The sequence below is a fragment of the Camelus ferus genome, chromosome 33, assembly GCF_009834535.1.
Source record: "Camelus ferus isolate YT-003-E chromosome 33, BCGSAC_Cfer_1.0, whole genome shotgun sequence".
Classification (NCBI taxonomy): domain Eukaryota; kingdom Metazoa; phylum Chordata; class Mammalia; order Artiodactyla; family Camelidae; genus Camelus; species Camelus ferus.
This window is the reverse complement of record NC_045728.1, coordinates 17,143,533-17,164,718: the sequence shown is the minus strand read 5'-3', so window position 1 is coordinate 17,164,718 and position 21,186 is coordinate 17,143,533. Positions and strand designations below refer to the sequence as shown.

At 37.1% G+C, this 21,186-nt stretch overlaps 1 protein-coding gene across 1 annotated transcript; it reads left to right on the top strand.

Annotated features, from left to right (window-relative positions):
• The first annotated feature begins 194 nt into the window (after positions 1–194).
• On the top strand, positions 195–21,166 carry C33H11orf88 (chromosome 33 C11orf88 homolog). Its single transcript, XM_006190368.3, has 6 exons — positions 195–435; positions 948–986; positions 1,461–1,531; positions 18,079–18,138; positions 18,732–18,784; positions 20,962–21,166. Exons 1-6 carry the CDS (start codon positions 210–212, stop codon positions 21,017–21,019), a joined length of 507 nt encoding a protein of 168 aa, XP_006190430.2. The 5' UTR covers positions 195–209; the 3' UTR covers positions 21,020–21,166.
• The last annotated feature ends 20 nt before the right edge of the window (positions 21,167–21,186 follow it).

Genomic DNA, 21,186 nt, shown 5'->3' with positions numbered 1-21,186 from the left:
ACTCCAAGGCTTGGACTGGTCCCGAAGCCTGTGATCACTGCAGAAGTGCGCTTCAGGTGGCCCACAAGCGCGCGCTGAACAACCACCTCCACCGAGGAAACTGAAGGCTTCCGGCCTAAGTTGTTGCCAATTTAGCGGGTTTCCGGGTGGGGGTGGGGGGCGGGGCTGGGAGGAGGGCGAGGGAGCGTGGAGAGGCGTCCTGAGTTGCCATGGAAACGAGGCTCCTCAGCGACCCAAGCAGCGGAAAGGAGTCCTTTGAAACTTGCCACCAGGGATTACTGGTGTTCACCGGCTCTTCGGATCGAGACGCCAACTTGGCCAAGCAGTTCTGGGCCGCGGCGTCCCTGTATCCCCACAACGAATCTCAGCTGGTGCTGTCCAGAGGCAGCAGTCAGCGTCTGCCGGTGGCGCGGCCCTCCAGGAGCAGGGCGCCTGGTGAGTGGCTGCTTCCTGTCGACGCTTTCTGCCTCCTCCAAACCGACCTGGAAGATACCAGAGCCCCTCCTCGGAGAAACTGCCGGACCTAATTCTAAAATAAGAATCTTTCATTGCAGATGGCTAACGCCCTATTCAAATTGCTCTTAAACGTTCTCAGCAATCCTTCCACCCAAAAAGGATCAGAGATATCTTTGTTGCATCTAAAAGTACATCTTAAAATATCCCTTGAGTTATGACATCTGTTTGGCTTAACGGTATAGCATAATCTGGGCAAATGTTACATGTTGGCTGGCAGGATACTAAGAATGGTTGTTTACATAATTGAGTTCAAACGTGAAAGCCGCAGAGAAAGTTGAAGGCAGAGTCAACATTAAAAAACCAAGTTCCCTGACCTGTAAGGCCTAAGATGTGGAAACTGTTATGCAATTTTTATAGGTATGGAAAGCTTAAACATCTTTAATGCTGTGGTTTTTCCAATAACTTCTTTACTTCCCTTTTGTATTTTTTAGAGAAAAGTTACGTCCAGCCTTTCATCCTTGAGAAAAGCAGTAAGTACCAAGTTTTATGCTTTTCAACATCCTGATTCCTAGATTCTTCAGAAAATAAGTAAAAAGGATACAATATCACACTGGCATAACTTCCTGAATTGCATAGCAAGACCCAGCCTCAGGGACCTCTCTATTTATCCAGAGAAAAATGCCTAAAATCCTACAACACATTGAATAGGAATGTAGAAATTGGAATTTCTGATGCTGCATGTATGTTCTCTTTAGAGACCTTTTCTTGTCTCTGGACTCAGGCTACCCATCTTCTAAAGAGGTTAGAGGTTCCCTGCAGCCATAGCTAATTAATTCAGTCTCCAATTATTTACAAATCTGGTTCATAGTCTAAAGGTAGTACATATTTGTGTTTACCTTCCTGCTCTATGTATTACCTTTTAACCTTTATCCAATCTTAGATCAACAGTATTGTAAAATCATGATAACATTATTTCATATTGAACTTGACTTTATTTTCTTTAGAGAGTAGAGATGTCATTGCTGAAGCTCTAAAGACTCAGGAATCTGAGGAGAAGAAAAAGTATCTCCAAAAGGTAGGCCAATATTTCAGAAGGTCATCTGATTGTTATTAAAAGCTCATTATTATTTTCTAAGTCATCCCAATTATTTTTTTAACACAGGTGTATAAAAATGTTCTACTTCTGATGTATCAGCTTAACCAACTGGAAAATCTTTAATAGAATTTGAATTGAAGGTTAAGAAATTCTATTAAACTTTGGCTATTCTCAGTCTGTGCAAAAGCCCAAGGATGTGTAAGAACAATAAATCAAAGGAAAGTGGGGGAAGATGGATTCACACAATTCAACCCAATAAGGCCCCAAACCATATACAATGTTCTAAGAACAGAAATATTGTAAGAACAGGAAAAAATTGAATTGGCTGTCATAATAAGTCACAATTAAACGAGTTCTCATCTAGAACCATTTTGACTAAAGGCTACAATTAAACACATTGGTGTTGTCATATCAACTGAGCATGTCTCTTCTTGGCAATATCCCATGTTTGCTTTTCTTGATGCAGGCACCACCTTTAACTCAGCAATTAGTACAGTGATTTATAGAAACATTTTATTTGGTTAATGGATAAATTCCATTCCTGTAACTCTTCCTGTACTACAAAAGCAAAGATAGAAGATTGGTCTGGCCTAATGTCTTTCATCATCGGATGTATTGGCAAACTCCAAAAGACTTATCGGGAATTCTACATAAATTACAGAACAATGCATTTGAGTTTGCTGATCACATTAGTTCCCTCTGTAGACTCTTGGTGATGCCTCCAAACAAATTAAGTGATTAGAAATAGTCAGCATTTTCTTCCCTCTTGAGGCTATTAGGTACTATATGTTTATATCAGAACTTAGTGGGGGAAAGGAGCCTAATAATCAGTGAGGAAAAAATCATTAAAAATCAACTTCTTCAGAACTTTTTCATTTCATTTTTGGAAGGGACTGGAAATAAAAGATTAAAGACAAAGTATTATCAAATTGTATCATCTTTTGTCAAACGATTAAGACAATATGATGAGTTAAAGTGGATGTTCTGCTAATGGACAACAAGAAGTCTTAGAACTGATTTCCTTGCCCCAGGTTCTTCTATTATTAACTACTTAATTAATTCCCAGCTATCTGTGGAAATCCTGCCATGGCCAGTACAGTACGAGATGCTGGGAATGCAAAGATAAGACATGGTCCCTGACCTCAAGGAGCTTATAATTTGGTGGGGGAGACTGCCAATTAAAGGCAAGAATTATGATACATTATTATGATAGATGTATGTGCCTCATATCATGGGAACACACTGAAGGACATCAAAATCAAGCTTAAGGAATCAAGACATTTTCCCAAAGGAACTGAGTTTCAAAGAATGTATAGAGATGACCAAAGAATGTGCAAAGCAAACCTCCATTTTGCACTAGTCATCTTCCTAAAACCCAAATCCTTTCTGCTGCTTCCCTACTGTATGTATTAGTCTCCTAGGGCTGCATAACAGAACCCCACAAATGAGGTGGCTTAAATAACAGAATTTTATTTTCTCACAGTTCTGGAAGTTGGAAGTGTGAGATCACAGTGCCACCAGAGTTGGTTTCTGATGTAGCTTCTCTTCCTGGCTTAGAGATGACTGCCCGCATCCTCACGTGGCAGAGGGAGAGAGCTCAGGTGTCTCTTTCTTCCTCATCTTATAAGGACACCAGTCCTCATATATTAGGGCCCCACCTTTACGACTCATTTGACTTTAATTAACTCCCTAAAGACTGTTTCCAGATACAGTTACACTTGGGGGTTAGGTCTTCAACATAGGATTTGCAGGGGCCAGGGGGTGGGAATGACACAATTCAGTCCACACACCTACTTTCACTTTTACCCCTGGCTCTCCATTTCTGCAGAATCAAGACCAAAACCTCCAGCATGGTATTCAAGCTCTTTTCCAATCTGCCCATAGCCTGAATCACTTCTCCCTACCACTCTCCTCCTTCCCTTCACCCCACCACTACCCCCAAGGCAGCCTCCTCTGTACAGCTGGTTCTCAACCACTAGGCTAAGGCACACTGTGTGCCACCCCCATATATGCCACCAAAGTGGTGAATGGATAAAGTGTATTTTTGCTCAACCCAAACATACACACATTATTCTATGATATCTGTCAACTTGTATATTAAGTCGAGTGGGTCCTGCAATGCAGTATATAAGATGATTCTATTTGTTGAGAATAGAAGATCAGAGGCCTAATAGAACAGCAAGCCAGCAGGACAGAAAGAGAATATTACTAAAACTGTGCCTTGTGAGTATATGGGTGAGTTTAGTCAGTACAGCACAGTGCAGTTCTGTTCAAACGATGCCATGGTGAAAAAGCAACCAAGAGAATCACATAATAACTGAATGTTCTTACAGGTCTCCTCCGATATTCCTGTGATGTAGTGCTCATAACACCCAGTTTAGTGAGTGCATATGATGTGCTGTGTATTCTAAGCTAAGCACTGTGCATGTATCCACTCGCATCCTCCTTAAATAGCCTCATGATGATTATTCCCATTTAATGTAACACAGCTTACATGATTTTCCGAAGTTTCCCCAACTGGTAAGTGGTGGAGCCTAGATCCAAAGCCAATCTCCAAGCAAAGCCCAGGAGATTCATTGTATTGTAATGACTGCCAGCCGAGGCAGTGTTCAGGTACGCTGCCAAATATTCTAAAATTCAAGACTGTGGTATGAATTCAAGTATGAGAAATGCTGTTTTCAGCCCTGTGGGACTGTAAGCCACAAACCTGCAATGCATTTTTATGTCTCTGCCTAAAATGCTCTCCCCCATTTACCTTCAAGGCCAAGCTCATGTGCAATTGTCTGTGAAGCCATCCCAGAAGTGACCTAGAGACAACAGAATAAATAGCTCCCTACTCTGTGCTCCCATAGCAAGTCACACACACCTCTCACAGTGTCGGCTACAGCCTCCCATCTGCCTTATGGCTAATTGTGTATGTTTCTGTCTTTCTGGCTAGCATATAGGCTCCTCAGTGTAGTGGACTTTGGAGACAGCTGGGTTTGCAAGTCTAACTCTGCCACTTCCTGAGTGACCCTGAGTAACCTATTCAACCCCTGTGAGGCTCAGCTTCCTCAGACAGAGAAGGAGGAAAGATAAAAATCCCACCTCACAGAGGTGATATGATACATAAAGCCATCACTCGCTCTCAACAAACGTTAATTCTCTTTTCCTGCAAGAGGGCAGAGGTCATTTCTTATTGCTCAACGCTGATGCTTCTCTGGTTAGTGAAATTCAATAAATTTTTGTTGATTAAATAAATGCATAATTGAATCAATGAATGAATGAGTGTATGCTCTACACAGTGATAATGTTTTGTTTAGCCTTTTCTATGTATATCCATCTGGAAAATTTTCCTAGGCTGATCATTTTTACAAGAATACTCCTCAAACTTAATCTGTTTGCAGGTCTCCTTTAGGACCAATTTAGTGATCACCTCAGTTTTGCTTTTACCTCATGGGTCTATATATGATGAGAGGAAATGTGACTCCCTATAATTACTAAAACTTAGAATCTATTTTTGAATTCCACTGTTTTCCTGTCTATGGTACTCTCTCTGCTGGCTGCCACCACTGCTCTAGAATTTTTTAGCTTGATGGCAGAACATAAATGGGGGTGGGAGGTTCTCTGTAACTAATAAAACATTTACAATGATCTATTTAATTTAAGAGAATCTTCCCCATGTTTTGAACATACAGATTGAGAAGTAAATTTCTGGAATAATTTTCATTCTAAGAGAGGAAAAAATATTTTCCCATCAAGTCTCTTAAAGCTTTTTTTCTTCCACTTTCTCCTTAAAATTAATGAAAAATCTAAAAATGTATTTTCCATCTCTTCTGAAAGTACCTTTATAGCTTTTTCTCCCCAACTGATATTGATTTTTCAGTTGTTGAACTTTTTTTAAACTTTGATGTTATCCTCCAGTTTGGAATATTTTCCAGGTTTGTATTATAAATGCTTTCGGTTAGTGGACAGATGCTATTAATCACAACTATTTCTGTGATGGATATCCATGGCAGAAAATCAAAAACAATTTGAGTCTGTCGAGGTTAAATGGCTTACTCTGTCCATAAAGGAAACCTTATAGCACTGTGCTAGACCATTATTCTTCCTCTGAGAGTTCTAAAGTAGTCTGAAAACATTATAATAAATGAATAGTCAGCTAATTCTTTGAAATCATAAAACTTCTTTGCTTTTTAGTTTTGCCACCTTTAAGAAAGCTCTTTAGCTGATTATCTCTTTATGAAAAGAATTATAAATAATTCATTTGCTGGGAGAAGCAGGAAGAGATCAGAGTAGTATCTTAGGGCATATGTATAGATGACATACTAGGAAATGCCCATCTGGAATTAAAGTTTTAACATGAGTGAATATAAATGAAAGGTTTTTCCAAGGAGAATATGCAATCTGCAGAACAGCAATAAAGGTACACTCTGTACTGGGAATGAGGGTTTAATCTGTTCAGTCACACAACCTGTACAACCAGGGCTGGCCCTCGTGTAAGTCTGCCTCGAAAGTGAGTTTGCTCTATGGCACACCCATCAACCAGAAGCCAGTTGTGCTATGATGAGAGCACTCTTAGAAGAAGAAGAATCTAAGGAGCTTCATGAAGCTGTGTTTTTAGGCACCGAATCATGAAGGTGGGAAACTGTAACATTATCCTCTATTATCTTACATTTTAAAAGGGGTTCTCAGAATCACTGAATCAGTTTTGTAGATCCAATCTAAGATGTAAGGGATTTCCTCGCTGTCATTGCCAGGGTGCTCAGATCAAAATCCTCTTTGGTGTCAAATTGCCCAGTATTGGCTTCCCAGACAAACCCAAATCTTCTCAGTAACAGTGTTATCTGGCTTTGTTTTAATTTTGCTTTCCTGCTCTAATGTAATAATAACAAAGTTCCTGCTCCTCCATAAAACAAATACCATTAGGAAGTGGTGGATCTCTTCTTCACCAACAAAAATCCTTGTTTAAATTCTTGTTGCTCGCAATTTGTCAAAGAATTCAAGTGGAAGAATAATAAAAACAGACTGTGCATTTACAGTAACAAGCAAATATTTTGGTAGCAAATGATAATTAAAAGCTTGTATAAATATGAATTACTCTGTTATATCCTCTATTGTACCACTTTGTTTTCAAACATTATTCAATTCTGGGAAACATTTTCAGTATAGATGAGGTTCCCCTCTTAGTCTTCTTTAGTAACGTCTACAGTCCCTAAAAGGACACTTGCGGTAAGAAATGAGATTTGAGATCAAATAGCTGAATTCATTGGCCCAGACAGACCCAGGCCTAGAGTTGGATCAGGTCATGCCCCAAGTGCATCTCATCCTTTTTTTCCAAAGATCTATATACTTTATCTTCTGTATACATTCACCTTAAGAACAAAGGAAAAGCATTTTAAGCCCTACAGTACAATTAGGCAAGAACCCATGCTATCTGCTTGCAAAACATGATTAAATGAAACACTTGAACACAGAATGAAGCCAAAAAGGATCACACACTTTTAAAAATAAAGGCAGAACTATCAACTGGATTCCAGCTACACAAAGCTTTATTGTTCAAATTAGTAAACACCTTCTAAGCAGTAGGGCAAATCAAGCAGGGTCTATTGAAGAACTGGATTATTCTGTGGGTCAAGTAACTAAAAAATAATTACAGCACACCTGAAATCACAGCCAAAATCTGCCTTTTCCTTTGCCTCCATCAAAGGCGGATGAAAAGCTCTGCAGAGAGGTTACGTTGGGGCCAGGTAGTTAAACAATTTCTGTATCTACACGTGCTCCATCATTTTATTGTTTTCTATGATAAGATGTTTTAGTCACATGAACTGTGGTCAGGAATATCCTCGGAGCCATTTGTCCATTTGGCTCCTGAGATTATGCCGTTCCCCAAGCCACCATGTTGGTGATATTGTCAACCATCATGATTCACGATTCCGTATTTGCAAATTCACTTACTAGCTGCAGTTTATTTGTAACCCCCAAATCAATACTCACAGCACTTCCATTGGAAGTTATTGGAGGACGTTCACAGAGCGGTGAAAAGTTTGAATTTTCCTAGCTGAGGTTGAACAAGATGATGTTCTGCCTTCCAGTTTCAGCTCTCGTATTGTGAACACATTTCCTTTTTACACTTTATTTGGTGCCACGGTGTTTGCTTTTTTTTTTTATTTTTATGATTTAGCCTCCAAGTGCTGAAGTACTGTCTGGTGTTCCTAAGTGTAGGAAGGTTGTGATGTGTCTTACAGAGAAAATACATGCGTTGGATAAGATTTATTCAGACATGAGTTATAAGTGCTACTGGCCATGAATTCAATGTTGATGAATCAACAAGGTATTTTAAATATGGTGTCTTTAAAGAGAAACTCACATAAAACAAGGTTATATACTGATCCATTGATAAAATGTTGTGACCAAAGGCAAGCAAGAACCTCGGAACAATGGTCACCTCTGTTACATTGAGTCTACCATTTCTTCTGCCTGGAAATGCCTTTCTCCCATTTCTCTCTTTAGCTGATGCCTACTTGTAATTAAAAACAATGCAAAAATAGTCACATTCAAGTCTCTCCTCACCCTCACATATTCCCCGGTTTGATGCAAATGCCCCTTCCTTTGTGCTTCCATAGTACCCCGTGCATTCCCCCAGCACAGTCCCTGACACACAGTCCTGTGGTGTAGTTGATGTATTTTTCCTGCAGGCTCTAAATTCCCTAAGGAAAAAGATCATGACTTCCTTGATTTTATAATCACAGCACCTGACAAGTAGTAGATGCTCTCCTATCCCACCAAATAAACGCTTATGAGTGAACTTTACAGAATGTTTGCCCAAAGCAGCTGAAAACGTTGTGGCCTTAGTAAGAGATACAGGCAAGGTCAGGATCAAAGCTGAAGAGGCAGTGTCAAGCTCAGGCATGAGCGGCTGAGCAAAGCCACCAACAGTAGGATGAGCCCTGGAGCCAAAAGTTAGAAGAACCTGATTTAGAAAAATTGTGCAAGATGCATTCAACAAATATTTATTGAGAACCTCTACGTACCTGGCACCGTGCTAGGCACTGGAGTACAATAATGAACAACAACTAGAAACGTGTTTTAAAGATACAAACCCTGCCCTTATCTGAAACTTGCAGTCTAATCAGGGAGAGAGAGATTTATGGAAGAATTATACATGATGTTAGAAGAACATTTAACATTATGTGTAGCAGTGTGGATCCAATCAAGGGAGTCAGGGAGGATTTCTGCAAAGATGAAGCTGAGATTTGGAGGAAGAGTGGGCATTAATTAAGCCAGAAGGAGGGGAGGAGGGAGCGTTAGGAGAGCATTCCGGATAGCAGAAACAGCATCGCGCATGTCAGAAGCTGAATGGCCAGTGTGGTCATGGGACGGTCAGACCATAGGAAGAACCATAAGAAGCCATTGAAAGGTTTTAAGTTGGAGGATGATAATATCTGATTTGTTTGAAAAAGTTCAGGAGAATGGACTGAAAGTGGCCAGAGCAGAAGCAGAGACGTCAAAGCAATCATCCAGTTGGGAGGTGATGGTGGCTTGGATGAGGAAAAAGTAGATTTAAGAGATATCTAGAAAGCAAAACAGGTAGGACTTGAGTCGTGTATTGGATATGGAAAGTAAGGCTTGCCTAACGGGATGGATGGTGCCATTCTCTGAAACAAGGCAATGTTAAATGAATGTCAGGTGTTAGGGTATTTTTTGGAGGGGGAAGGGGTTAGAAGGTCAGTTTAGACTCATGGAGTGTGAGGTGCCTTCAGATAAGCAAAGATAAGCCTATTTGAGCTGTCAAATAGGCCTGTGAACATATGGTGCAGAGATGAGATAGAGTCATCTGGATGGAGGATCCCGCACCCCCTCCTCCTCACATCTTAATGGGCAGGACAGGGAAGACATACCTGGAAGGGGAGATCTGTCCCATTCACTCATTCACCGCTTTTTTTTCTATGAAACCATGAACATGATGAAAATGTTTAAGACTCAGTAGTTACTTATTTGCTAAGGACAAGCCTTGATCATTATTGCAGATTGAATCATCAGTAGCATATAATTCAGTTCTATATAGGAGTATCCTTAAGATATCTACATGTCATTGAATTTAAAGATGTAGTATTCATTTATATTCATATTTTTCTCAACATTAAAATTCAAATCTCACTGACTTTTAAAACAAGTGCCTTTTAAAGAGACATTAAAGCAGTTTTTAAAAACCATTTTTGCTTTTACTTTCATGCATTTGTTTTGTGTAAATGTTTTAAAACAAGAGCTATGCCCATCAGGTGATTATTATTGGTTTTTCATTAACATATAGGTAACAGGATTTTAAAATATATAACAGAACCAAGAAAATAAACATTTTTCTTCTTCAGAACAGATAAATTCATATTTTATCAAAACCTACATTTAAGAAAAATTGTATTGACTCCCTTTTATATAAAATGACTGATATGTTTTTTTTCATTTTAGTAAGCCATTATTTTTAAAATGAAAATTAAATATGCCAGAGCTGGGATTTGAGCCAGGACCAAGCAATTTCCAGGAGGTATGAAAAGGTGCTTGAATATGCATTTTTTTTCCTCAAGTCAGCATTCTTTCTCCCTCCAACTAATAATCCTCTAACACGTTTCATCAACTCCCATAGATTACTGCCTTTAGGTCTACCTAAATATCAGATTAGAGCTAGAGAAAGCCTTTTCACTGATTATTCAAGCTATCTTTTAAAGGGCACGGTAGATTACTTGAGGTCCAACATTTCTGTATCTTATTATTAGAGCAGATATAAATTTACTATGTGGAAGTTGTAGAATCTATATAGCAGATTTCAATTAATAAATACAGGGAATGGTAGTAAATTCATGGAGCAAATTCATAGTTGAATCATTCTGTTATCAAAATCAACAAACCAAGAGATGCATACTGCCTTTTGGAATCAAGCCCAAATGTGAGGCTTTTTACTGATACATAACTTTACCTTAAGCCAATAATAATTCTCACCTTCCTCAGATGCATTTGTAACAGAACAGAATTGGAACCTACTGAAGATTAAGACTGCGTAGAATAAGAACTAAAATTCCCTTGTAATCCCATTAGACATTTTAACTCCCAATTATTGGCATAGAAATAATAGTTAAATTCTGGAGCCTCAAGAAAAAAAAATCAGATAATGTTCTCTAACCTCTGTAAAACCACAGAATCTTGGTTCTACTTAGGTAATATTCTAAATTTAGAATGGAATTCCCATTTTATAATTGACTTGCAATCCAAAATTCTATCATAAATATTTAGTGTACATTAAATAAGATCTCAGTTCATCAGTTTATAAGAACCACTGTAATTCAACTATTCTTCACCCTTCACCACTTTTAGCAAGTACTACGTGATACCGTAAGTAAATGAGCTTGATCAAAGCAGACCTCACACTGAATTAGCTCCCCCTGCTGTGTATTAACAGAGCACACATTTCCCACTAGAATATAAATTTTTCTTTGAGAGTAGAGACTGTGTGTGTGTGTATGTATATGTAAGTGTGCCAAAATCTCCAGTATGTGTTTGAGGTGGTATAGCAAAAGAAGTTACTGCCAGTTATTAGTTACCTAATTAATGTTAAGTGACCCAGAGAAAAGCTGTTCATTTTTATGCTGATTGAGTTCCTTCTGCCTGTAAAGTGACAATAATATCACCACCTCACTGTGTTAGGAGGATTCAACGAATTACTCACACAAAGCCTGACATCCAGCAGTTACCCAATGAAAGCTTGTTTTTATCTTCTCCACTTTCCCTCTTTTCTTTTTAACACATAATTGAAAAATAAAAATTTAGCAGGTACAAAATAAGCTTTATTATTCAATAAAATGCTTTGACCAGAGTGGTAAATCTCAAAGGATGATGAGTAAATTATGAAAGGCATGGTCACCCAGGTATCCACATCCTGATTAAAAGATACAATCGAGATTGGCTTGCTCGTAGTGTTAAAAAGAGATTCTCACAGATTTTTCTTAATCTATCTTTATCATCTGCAAAAGAAAAATTACCACTGAAGATATATATTTTGAAATTTCAACCTTGGAGCAAAATGTGAGGGCAAAGTTAATTTACCCATTGCAGGTAAATAAAAGGTAATTAAATTTATCATAATGCCTCTCTCCACAAATGTAGATTAAGAGGTAAACATCATGATGATTCTGAAGGTCTGGATTAGTGGTTCTCAACTCTAACCCTGTCAAAAATCAAGTGGGAAAAGAATATTACTGTATTCCAACTACACATACCCTTCGCAACAGTTCTTGGAAACCTAGAAAAAGAGTCCAGAATAGAAGCTAACTTAGACACTAAGTCTATTAGAAGTGGAGAACAGTACAGCAAGTAGACCCAACTCAGTCCAAGGCCAATCCAGCTGATGAGTTCAATATTGACAAAAACTAGTTGAAATGATAAATATGGCCCTGATCTACCTAAGTGCTACAGATTTGGTCTGCTTGTTTATTTTTTGTTTCTGAATAAATAGATGGGCCTGTTTTTTATTTCTTGAAATAGTTTGGTAAGTTATTTTTTTCCTAGAAAATTATCCATTTCATCTATATTTTCAAATTTAATGGTTGTAAAGGATTCATAGTGTTTTTAATCATCTTGGTAATCTCTACTGCAGCTCTAGTTATTACCCCTTTTCACTTCTAATCATTTGTATCCTTTTTTCTTTTTTCTTTTTTTTTTTTTTTGCCTTTACATAAAAATTTTTTAAATTGAAGTATAGTCAATTTACAATGTTGTATTAAATTCTGGTGTACAGCATAATGATTCAGTTATACATATATATATTCTTTTCGTATTCTTTTTCTTGATAGGCTATTACAAGATATTGAATATAGTTCCCTGGGCTACAGAGTAGGACCTATACAGTTGTTTATCTGGTTTTGTGATGATTTTTTTTTGTAATTCCACTTGGACAAGACCTTCTGCCAGAGTTCAGTAGGTGTTCTGTGAGAATTATTCCACGTGTAAATGTATTTTTGATGTATTTGTGGGAGAGGGTGAGCTCCACGTCCTTCTATTCCACCATCTTGAAACCACTCTCTGTATCCTTTTTTCTTAAGTAATTATGCCGAAGGAGTATCTATTTTAATAGCCTTTTCAAAAACTCAATATTTGGTCTTATTATCCTCTGCCATATTTTTGTTTTCTGTGTAATCAGTTCTTGATTTTTATTACTTCTCTTTTCAATTTTGAGTTAGTTCTTACTTTCCTTCTAACTTCCTTCCCTTTTTACTTTGTGAAAAGTTTTGTTGTTTAATTTTCCACTTTAATCTCTTTTCTAATATAAGCCTTTACGGTTATAAATATCCCTCAAAGTACTATTTTAGCTGCATCTCACAAGCTATGTAGCATTTTCATTATTATTCCATTTTAAGTATTTTAAAATTTCTATTCTGATTTATAACTTGTCCCATAAATTATTTAGAAGTATGCTTTTTAATTTCCAAATGTGTGAAGTCTTCTTATCTGTTTTTTATTTCTAACTTACTAATATTGAGGTCAGAAACATAGTTCCTATCTTCTACTAAAACAATTTTAAACAGAGCTTTCTTTATGTCACGTTCCTCAACATGATGCCATTCAACTGTCCTACCCTGTATACCTCTTTTCCCTGTATACCTTCTTGTCCCAGACACCATCTTTAAGCAGCTCTGAGCCCACTCCTGCCTCTGTGTCTCTGTTTACCTTTACTTGTACTGCTATCTTCTTCCCATCACTAAGCGTGCTTTCTGGGTCATGATCATTAAGCTAGCCCACTGCTTCTCTAGCTGCTGTTCTGAATGTGATGCATTGTTTTTAAATCTTTAGATTATTTATTTTGGAACTCTTTTAAGGTTCTTCTAAAAATGTCACATGTTTTACATTTTTAAACTTACATTGAGATTTTTAGATTCAGTAATGGATTTGTGTAAATATTATTTTGCTTTATGTCCTTTCCTTCACACGTTTTGATGTTTGTGTCATGAGCATGCATTGCATTTATATTCAAAGGAAAGAATAAATATTTTAAATTTCTATTTGAATTAATATATTTCCCCCAGTGCTTCTAAGTTTGTTTTCTTTGTGTGTGTGTGTGTGTGTGTGTGTGTGTGTTTCCTTTTCCAACCATCTGCTCCTCTCACTGGACAATAATATTTTTGAGAACTAACTACACAGCATTTACACTCTAAATCCTTTACTCACATTCACATTTAATCATCAGAACAGTTCTATCTGAGAAGCCTTATAATTACCCCTATTGCAGACGAAGGAGCTGAAGCTGAAACATGTAAGTGACTATTTCAGCTAAAATATAGTAAAGACAGTTTGAACCTCGGTCCACCTGACAATGGAGCCAAGGTGCTTAATTACTGTATCACACTGGTTTCAGGAGCTTCTGGATTCTCCAAGTATTGGAATGGTTGCCAGGTAACTAAGCAAAGAGCTGATTTTGGAACCAATTCAATACTCTTCTAAGATGTTCTTAAAATTAAATTCAGTAATTAGGCTCTTATACTATGGGAGTCAAGATAAATTTGTTTTGGTAATGGAGAGAGGTAATCAAAATTATACACTACCATATGCTATTTTTGATGAATGTTTCACAAAAAAATTCAATCATAATATGAGGAAGAAATGCATTTTTCATATGAGAATTAGGTTTTGAGAAGAAAGGACCTTTCTTTTAAAGTCTAGTGTTTGTTAAGAGCTTTTTTTGGTAACTGAAGACTAACTGAGGGGGAAGTTTATAATACACTGGAGAATTTGTAGACAAAGAATTTCTACTGCATAATTAAGGGCAAATAATATCTTACATCTAATATCTCTCCTTGTTTCTCCTTCCTTCCTTCCAACTCTACTCACTAACTCACCTGTAGGTAAGAGGTTGAATCATCAGAAACCCTCCATGCCTGTACACAGAGGATGGGTAATCCATCCTTCCTTTCTTTTTCCCACTCTTTGACATTTTTGAAAGCACTGAAAAAAAAATTTTCTCTAATAATAATAATAGATACCATTTACTAAATATCCACCATATGCCATGCATTATGCTAAGCAATGTTTGTATTTATCTCCAATTTTCACAACCTTCCTTATAGATGAGAAATCGATACTCAGAGAAGTGATTCTTTGATTTATCCAAGATCACAAACCTCTAGTCAATGGGTTAGTGGTTATAGCTGGAGGAAGGAAAGGAGGAGCCATTAATCATACAGCAGAATTGGGATTCAGACCCAAATGTACCTGACTCCACTAATCTATGTTGCCACTCAAACTGTTTGGCTCTGAAAAGCCAAAAATAGAGAACTCAGCAACTTAATTATTGAAGTGACACTAAAATTCATTAACCTTCTATAAGACATTAAACTTATATTTTATCTTATCCTAATTTCCTGAGTTCAACTTTTATTCCATAATTTATTTTTTTCAGGAGTAGTATATAAGGAATGTAACTACAGTGAATAATATAAGAAGACATCCAATATTAAAATATAAATTCTGAACCCCTTATACTATTATTTTAAGAATTAATACATTAATAAATTAAAATATCTTATAAAATTCCATTAATGTGCGAACTCTATATTTTCTGCTTAATTCTGTTGTGAACCTGAAACTGCTCTAAAAGAATAAAGTCTAATTTTTTTAAATCCATTAATGAACACAGCCAAAACACCATGCCATGGTTAGAAATGAGAATTCTTTTGTTGTTATGAAATTATTTATTTATAAGAATTATTTATTTGTAAGAATTTTCTCCTGCTACTGAATTTGTTTAGTTATCCTGGCAGAGATTTCTTAGAATAGTTGCCAGTGTTTCTGTTCTGATGACACAGTTGCCTGCAGTAGTTGTCATTCCCAGGAAGCATGTCCAGGAAGCAGAAATCAAATCATATTTGAAAGCTTTGTTTCTGGTGCATTATATTATATTATAAAAATGATTAGGCATTAAAATCCATTATAATAGAAAAGTATCTGAAATCAAAATTTTAAATGAATGACTTTTTATTCCACTATTATTTAGAACCTTGTATTAACAAGATTACTTAAATATTTGTCTGTTATTACATTAAAAGCATTCTGACAATCTAGCTTGCCTATGACTACCCAGTAGTTACACAGAAAATAATCATGTATTTCTGTTCATAGATTTTAAGAACTAAACTTACCTACAGTTTAATTTCACTTTCTAAGACTTTTTTTTTGCTTAGACTAATAATTTTGTATTAGACAATGCAATGGTTTCATTCACGTATCATGACTCAGTTAATTCAATTCAACAAAAATTCATTGAGTACCGTTTACAAGACACTGTTAAGATATAAGGAAGAATAAAAAGATGTAAGACTCTGAAAAGGACATGGTAGCAACTATGAGATAAAGCAGAGAAAGGAAGATCAACATTGTAATAAAGGTAAAAAGTGCTGTGTAATCACAGTGTGGGAGAAATTATAACATTGAACATGTACACTGAAAGTATCCCAAATCTTTATCTATAGACATTATTTTATTTATTCCATAGCAAACTGACAGGTATTTTTAAGTTAGCTTAGTTTTTAAAGGACCCTGAATTTTTTTTCTTTCAATAGCTATAATAAATGATGCCTAAAATTCAAGTGTAAAGTAGAAATCTTGTCCCAAAATAAACAAACTTAAAACTGTAGGCTTATAAAAGGCAAGATTAATACGACTTGAACAGAGTGGTGCAAAGCCAAAGCATCAGTGGTCCCCGCTGCTGGTTACTCTTGTCCCCACACGGCTCCACCTCCCGCATCGCAGGGGAGCGTGCCTGAGCCCGCAGCTTCTCTTGCAGACATCAGGACTGAAGAATCATCCTGAGGAATTACTCAGCAATGCACAGCCTCTGGAGCTTTGCACACTGTTTCCTCTACCTCGAAAGCTTCCTTCCCACTGTCTCTCCTGTTATCTGGTGACTACACTTTCAGGTCTATACTTGGACATGACCTCCTCTGGAACACCTTCCCTGATCAAGGATCCCTCTTCATTTGAAACTGCTTACTTGTCTTTTTCTCTACAAGTCTGCCATCACCTGGCAGACAGGAACTGTATTTTGTTCGGCGCCCGAGCACAGTAATGTTACATCATAGGTGCTCATTATGGATTGAAATGTGTCCCACAAAAGAAAAAAAAAAAAAAAAAGACATGTTAAAGTCCTAGCCCCAGTGCCCCGAAATGTAACCTCACTTGGAAATAGAACCATTGTAGAAAAAAATTAGTTAAGAAGTTAATTACTAGAGTAGGGTGGGCCCCTGATCCAAAATGACAGCTATGTGAAGACAGAAACGCACAGGGAGAAAGCAATGTGACAACGAAGGCAGAGACAGGTGTTACACAGCTGCACGCCAAGGAGTGTCACAGACTGCCAGCAAACTACCAGAAGCTAGGACAGGAAAGGAATGATTCCTCTGCAGAATTCAGAGGAAGCCTGGCCCTGCTGGCACCTTGATTTTGGATTTATAGCCTCCAGAACTGTGCGACAATAAATATGTTGTTTTAAGCCACCCAATTTATGATTATTACTGCAGCTCTAAGAACATAGTGGTGCTCAATAAAATCAATAAAATTGAATGGATGGACGGATGGCTTAGAATTTTTACCTCACTCGGACAAATCTATGTCCATTCTCAGTTGTATCTTGCTTCCAGCCTCAATCTAAACAGTGTTTCATTCATTTTATTTGGCCATATGAAGATGCAAGTTTGGTTTGTCAGATTCTCACGTTTTTCTCAACTACTCGATGTGCAACTTTCTGCCTGGCTGTCTCTAAAACTGAACATAATGAGATTCTATGAAAAAAAAATTTTGGACCTGTGCTTGCCTCTTTTTATACAGTCTATATATCGTGATAAATCTTCATGCCTACACTAAATTGATTTCTTTCACTCTTAAGAAAATTTACCTGTCTCAATATCTACAACAGAGGAGCCCCAAGAGTGTGAGGCTCTGTTCTGTATGCAAGCTACTTAGAAGAGCCCTCTTGCTGTGGACGTAGGTGGTGGCGTGCTATTTGAGCTGGCTGATTCTGTGCCTTGCTACCATATAATTTTAGTTAAAATTAGGCAATTTGGTGGCCAATAGCTTGGGCTTTGTTGTTAAATAGGGCTGGCATCAAATCCAGTTCTGTAAAATATATTTTTTTAACTTTTAATATAAATAAATTTTTAAAAAATTTTTAAAAGAAAAAGAAAAAGAAACAAATCTAGTTCTGCCACTTGAAAGCTTGGGTAAGTTTTTAACCTTAGTACTTTCCGTATTCCTCATCTGTAAAACAGGATGATAGTGGTGTCAAACTTCTGTGTTATAAGAAAATAATGATAAAATGTATACAAAGTTCTTAGCGTCGTTCAGCTGGTTCATGGTTCATAGCTAATATTTTTATTAAAATGAAAAATTTTAATTCTGCCCCAAAATACAGAATGGAAAATGAAAAAATTTCTACCCTCCATAGAGAGAAATCTTGATTATTGAGCCAAAAGACTCACCCACTTTTTTTTTTTTTTCCCTTTCCACAGGCTATAAAGAGAGATGAGATTATCCAACTCTTAAGAAAACAAAGAGAAGAAAGGATCTCGGTGAGACTGATAGGGAGGCATTCAGATAAATCTGTTTGAACTACGGCAAATTCTCAGAGGTTTTATAGCTTAACCCCTAAATCTAGATATTCATGGTCCAGAGCCTTCTCTATGCTGGAGGTGGGGCAGGGCATAGACATCAGATAATCTGGCAGTGATTGATAAACCAAAGCTACCTCCAGAGTGTGCAGCGCTGCCGAAATAGAAGTGAGGTGCCGTTGTCACTGGCTTATTGTCAAATGTTGTAAAGCTGTAGGATATTACCATGAGCCCATGCTTCAGGGCTAGTATTTATTTCACAATGATTGATCTTGCTTAGATCATACAAAAACAAACACTAAATGAAGAGGGACAAACAACAAAAGCAAGAGCACCCCATAAACGTATGGATGTACAAACACTCTCCGGAATGAGCCCCAAATGCTCTAATCCGGACCATTTCTGAGCTCACAGTCTCCTGATTTAAGAAGCTACTTGTTACAAACTCTGTGATAATTTTACCTCAGATTAATTTGCTAGTAAGTGAATTTCAGTCAGGGCAAGAAGTAAAAATTTTCCCTTTTGATTTTTGTTGTGTTTTGTTTTTTTTTAAGAAAGAACTGGTTTCCCTTCCTTATAAACCAAAGGCCAAGGTGCACAAAGCAAAGTAAGTTCCCTTAAGGAAGTGCTTCTTTTTTCTTGCTGTTTGTCCCCTACCTTCAAATCTAAAACCCCACTCATTGTCTTAGAGATTCGTTGCCTTGAGAAACCTTTCTTGCGTTCATCTGCGTTAAAGCTTGTGTGCCCATTTACCTGTCTGTGCAATATGCAAGCATAAGTTGGTGCAAACAGGAGAAGAGGTCAAACTTGAGTCTCTGTACGCATTCTCTTTCTCTCCTGTCCCATCATGGGTAATTGTATTCACCTGCCATCACACCCTCTCAGCTCCCCTCTCCCCCACCCACACCTAGCCCGCCCATCTTTAGCAAATCAGCAGTCTTCTAGATTATCAACTCTGGTACCACCAAACGCATGTGTAAGGATGCTAAATCTACATTCATGTAGCAAAGCTTTAGACTCACAGTGATGGGTTAATAGCTTTATCCCTGGAATAATGTTAGAGCAAGACCAGGCACACCGTCCAGAAGAGTTTAAAGGAAACTGGCTGTCACTGGTTCACCATTAAAGAACCCCTAATTTAAAATGTCTCCATTTTTGTATTATGACTGAAAACCAATGTGGCTAACTCAACATTAATTTGACAAATATTTATTTGCATACTACATTCAGGGAAAGGCAAAAAGTAATAGAATTTTTATTCTTTTTTTTCTCCATTTTTTTATTCAAGTAGTCAGTTACAATGTGTCAATTTCTAGTGTACAGCACAGTGTCCCAGTCATGCATATACATACACACATATTAGGATTTTTATTATTAATCTCATTGGTATTGAGATTGACTCTCTTTAATGTTAACAAATGTTATTAAAGAAAAATGAATGTCTACACTAATTTTAAAAACTTCTTTAAATAAAAGGAAAGATTACTTAATCACCTGACTGCATTGTCTATACAATGCTCAGTAACTTGACTTTTTGCTTTTTAGACAGATAATTTGACTTAGCTTCTAAGGATGGGGTAAAACTAGTCCAATCAAAAGATTCACTTATCTGATTCACAGAATGAAGACTGCTGATTGAATAGTATCAATAGATCTGTCTGGTACCTTAGATTTCCATGCACATTTTTATAGGAATGATCAGAACAGTCCTGTTACTACCCATGTGGATCCACCTAAGAGTTCAACAGTATTTCACAGCTTGAACAGACAATTCCCTTAATAATTTAAGTGCTTACCGAATTCCTGTTATATGTCAGCCTGCCCTCCCTCCTCTGTCCCAAAACCTTGGATTTTATTCCATTTCACTGTGACATCTTCCTCCTCCAAGCTTCTTATGCAGTTACTGCCTGCACCCTTCTTTTGGCAATCGGTCATGCACTGCTTTGTGCCCATATTTTGTCATTATTGAACTCTTATTATGTCTTAAGTTGTTAGTTAACTTTTCACATACTTTTTACTTGTCTATGACGGTAGTGTAAGCTCCATGAGAAATTGGGTCACCCAAAAAAAACAAATTTTTTTTGTTACAAATATTTCATGTAGGTAGTGTGCATATTTTGTTACACACATATTTTAGCTAAAAAAAGTCATGTCATTCAGTATTAGCTAATTTAGAAAGTAGTGTTTCTATACTGCATATTAATTTATAAACATTTTTTAAATGTTTGAAATATCTTAAGACACAATTTCACTTTAATTTTGCCCTCTTTTTTCCCCCTTCCATCCTTCTGTCTACCCAAACCCCCCACATAAACAGATATGCCCTTACCATCACTCCTTCAACAGTCCTTAGGATAATCCATGTCCTTTTCTGTCACAAAGAAAGAACTAAAAAGTGTGTACACAGTAAAGTTTTAGTAGCAATATGGGTTTTTTTTTTAATCCACCCAGGAATATTTGCAATTTAGAAGTGGGCTGACTAGAAGGAACAGTGGGTAATCCAAAGAAATCAATTACCGATGATGAAATCTCAGTTTGACTCTTGGGGTGAGCAAATTACATTTAAGTTTAGGAGGTCTGCTTTCATGCCCTTCAAGTCACACTTCACGGTGGAATGACCACTCCTTCCACCTACAAGATTATACTTGGTTGTAAACTCTAATGAATCATCAGAATCCAAGAGATCTTTATTGGAGAAATTTTCAAAAGTTGTTTTTCATACTACATTGTGTTCACAACTACAGAGTTCTGTGCGTCGGAACTAATTCACGTTACTGCCAACAGGAAAGTGATTTCAGAGTCAGAGAAAAAAGACCAAGAAGAAGTGAAAGCATTGGCCTAAATGGATTGACACATGGGAGAGGATGGCTCACTCAGATCTTCAGTTCTGAAACAAGTGAATCCTGCTTTTACATCAGGATCATTGGAATCAGTTCAATTAGACAAAGAAATAAAAGTTAAATATGCAACGCTTTAGGAATTTTACCAGTTATTGAATACTTGTGTCTA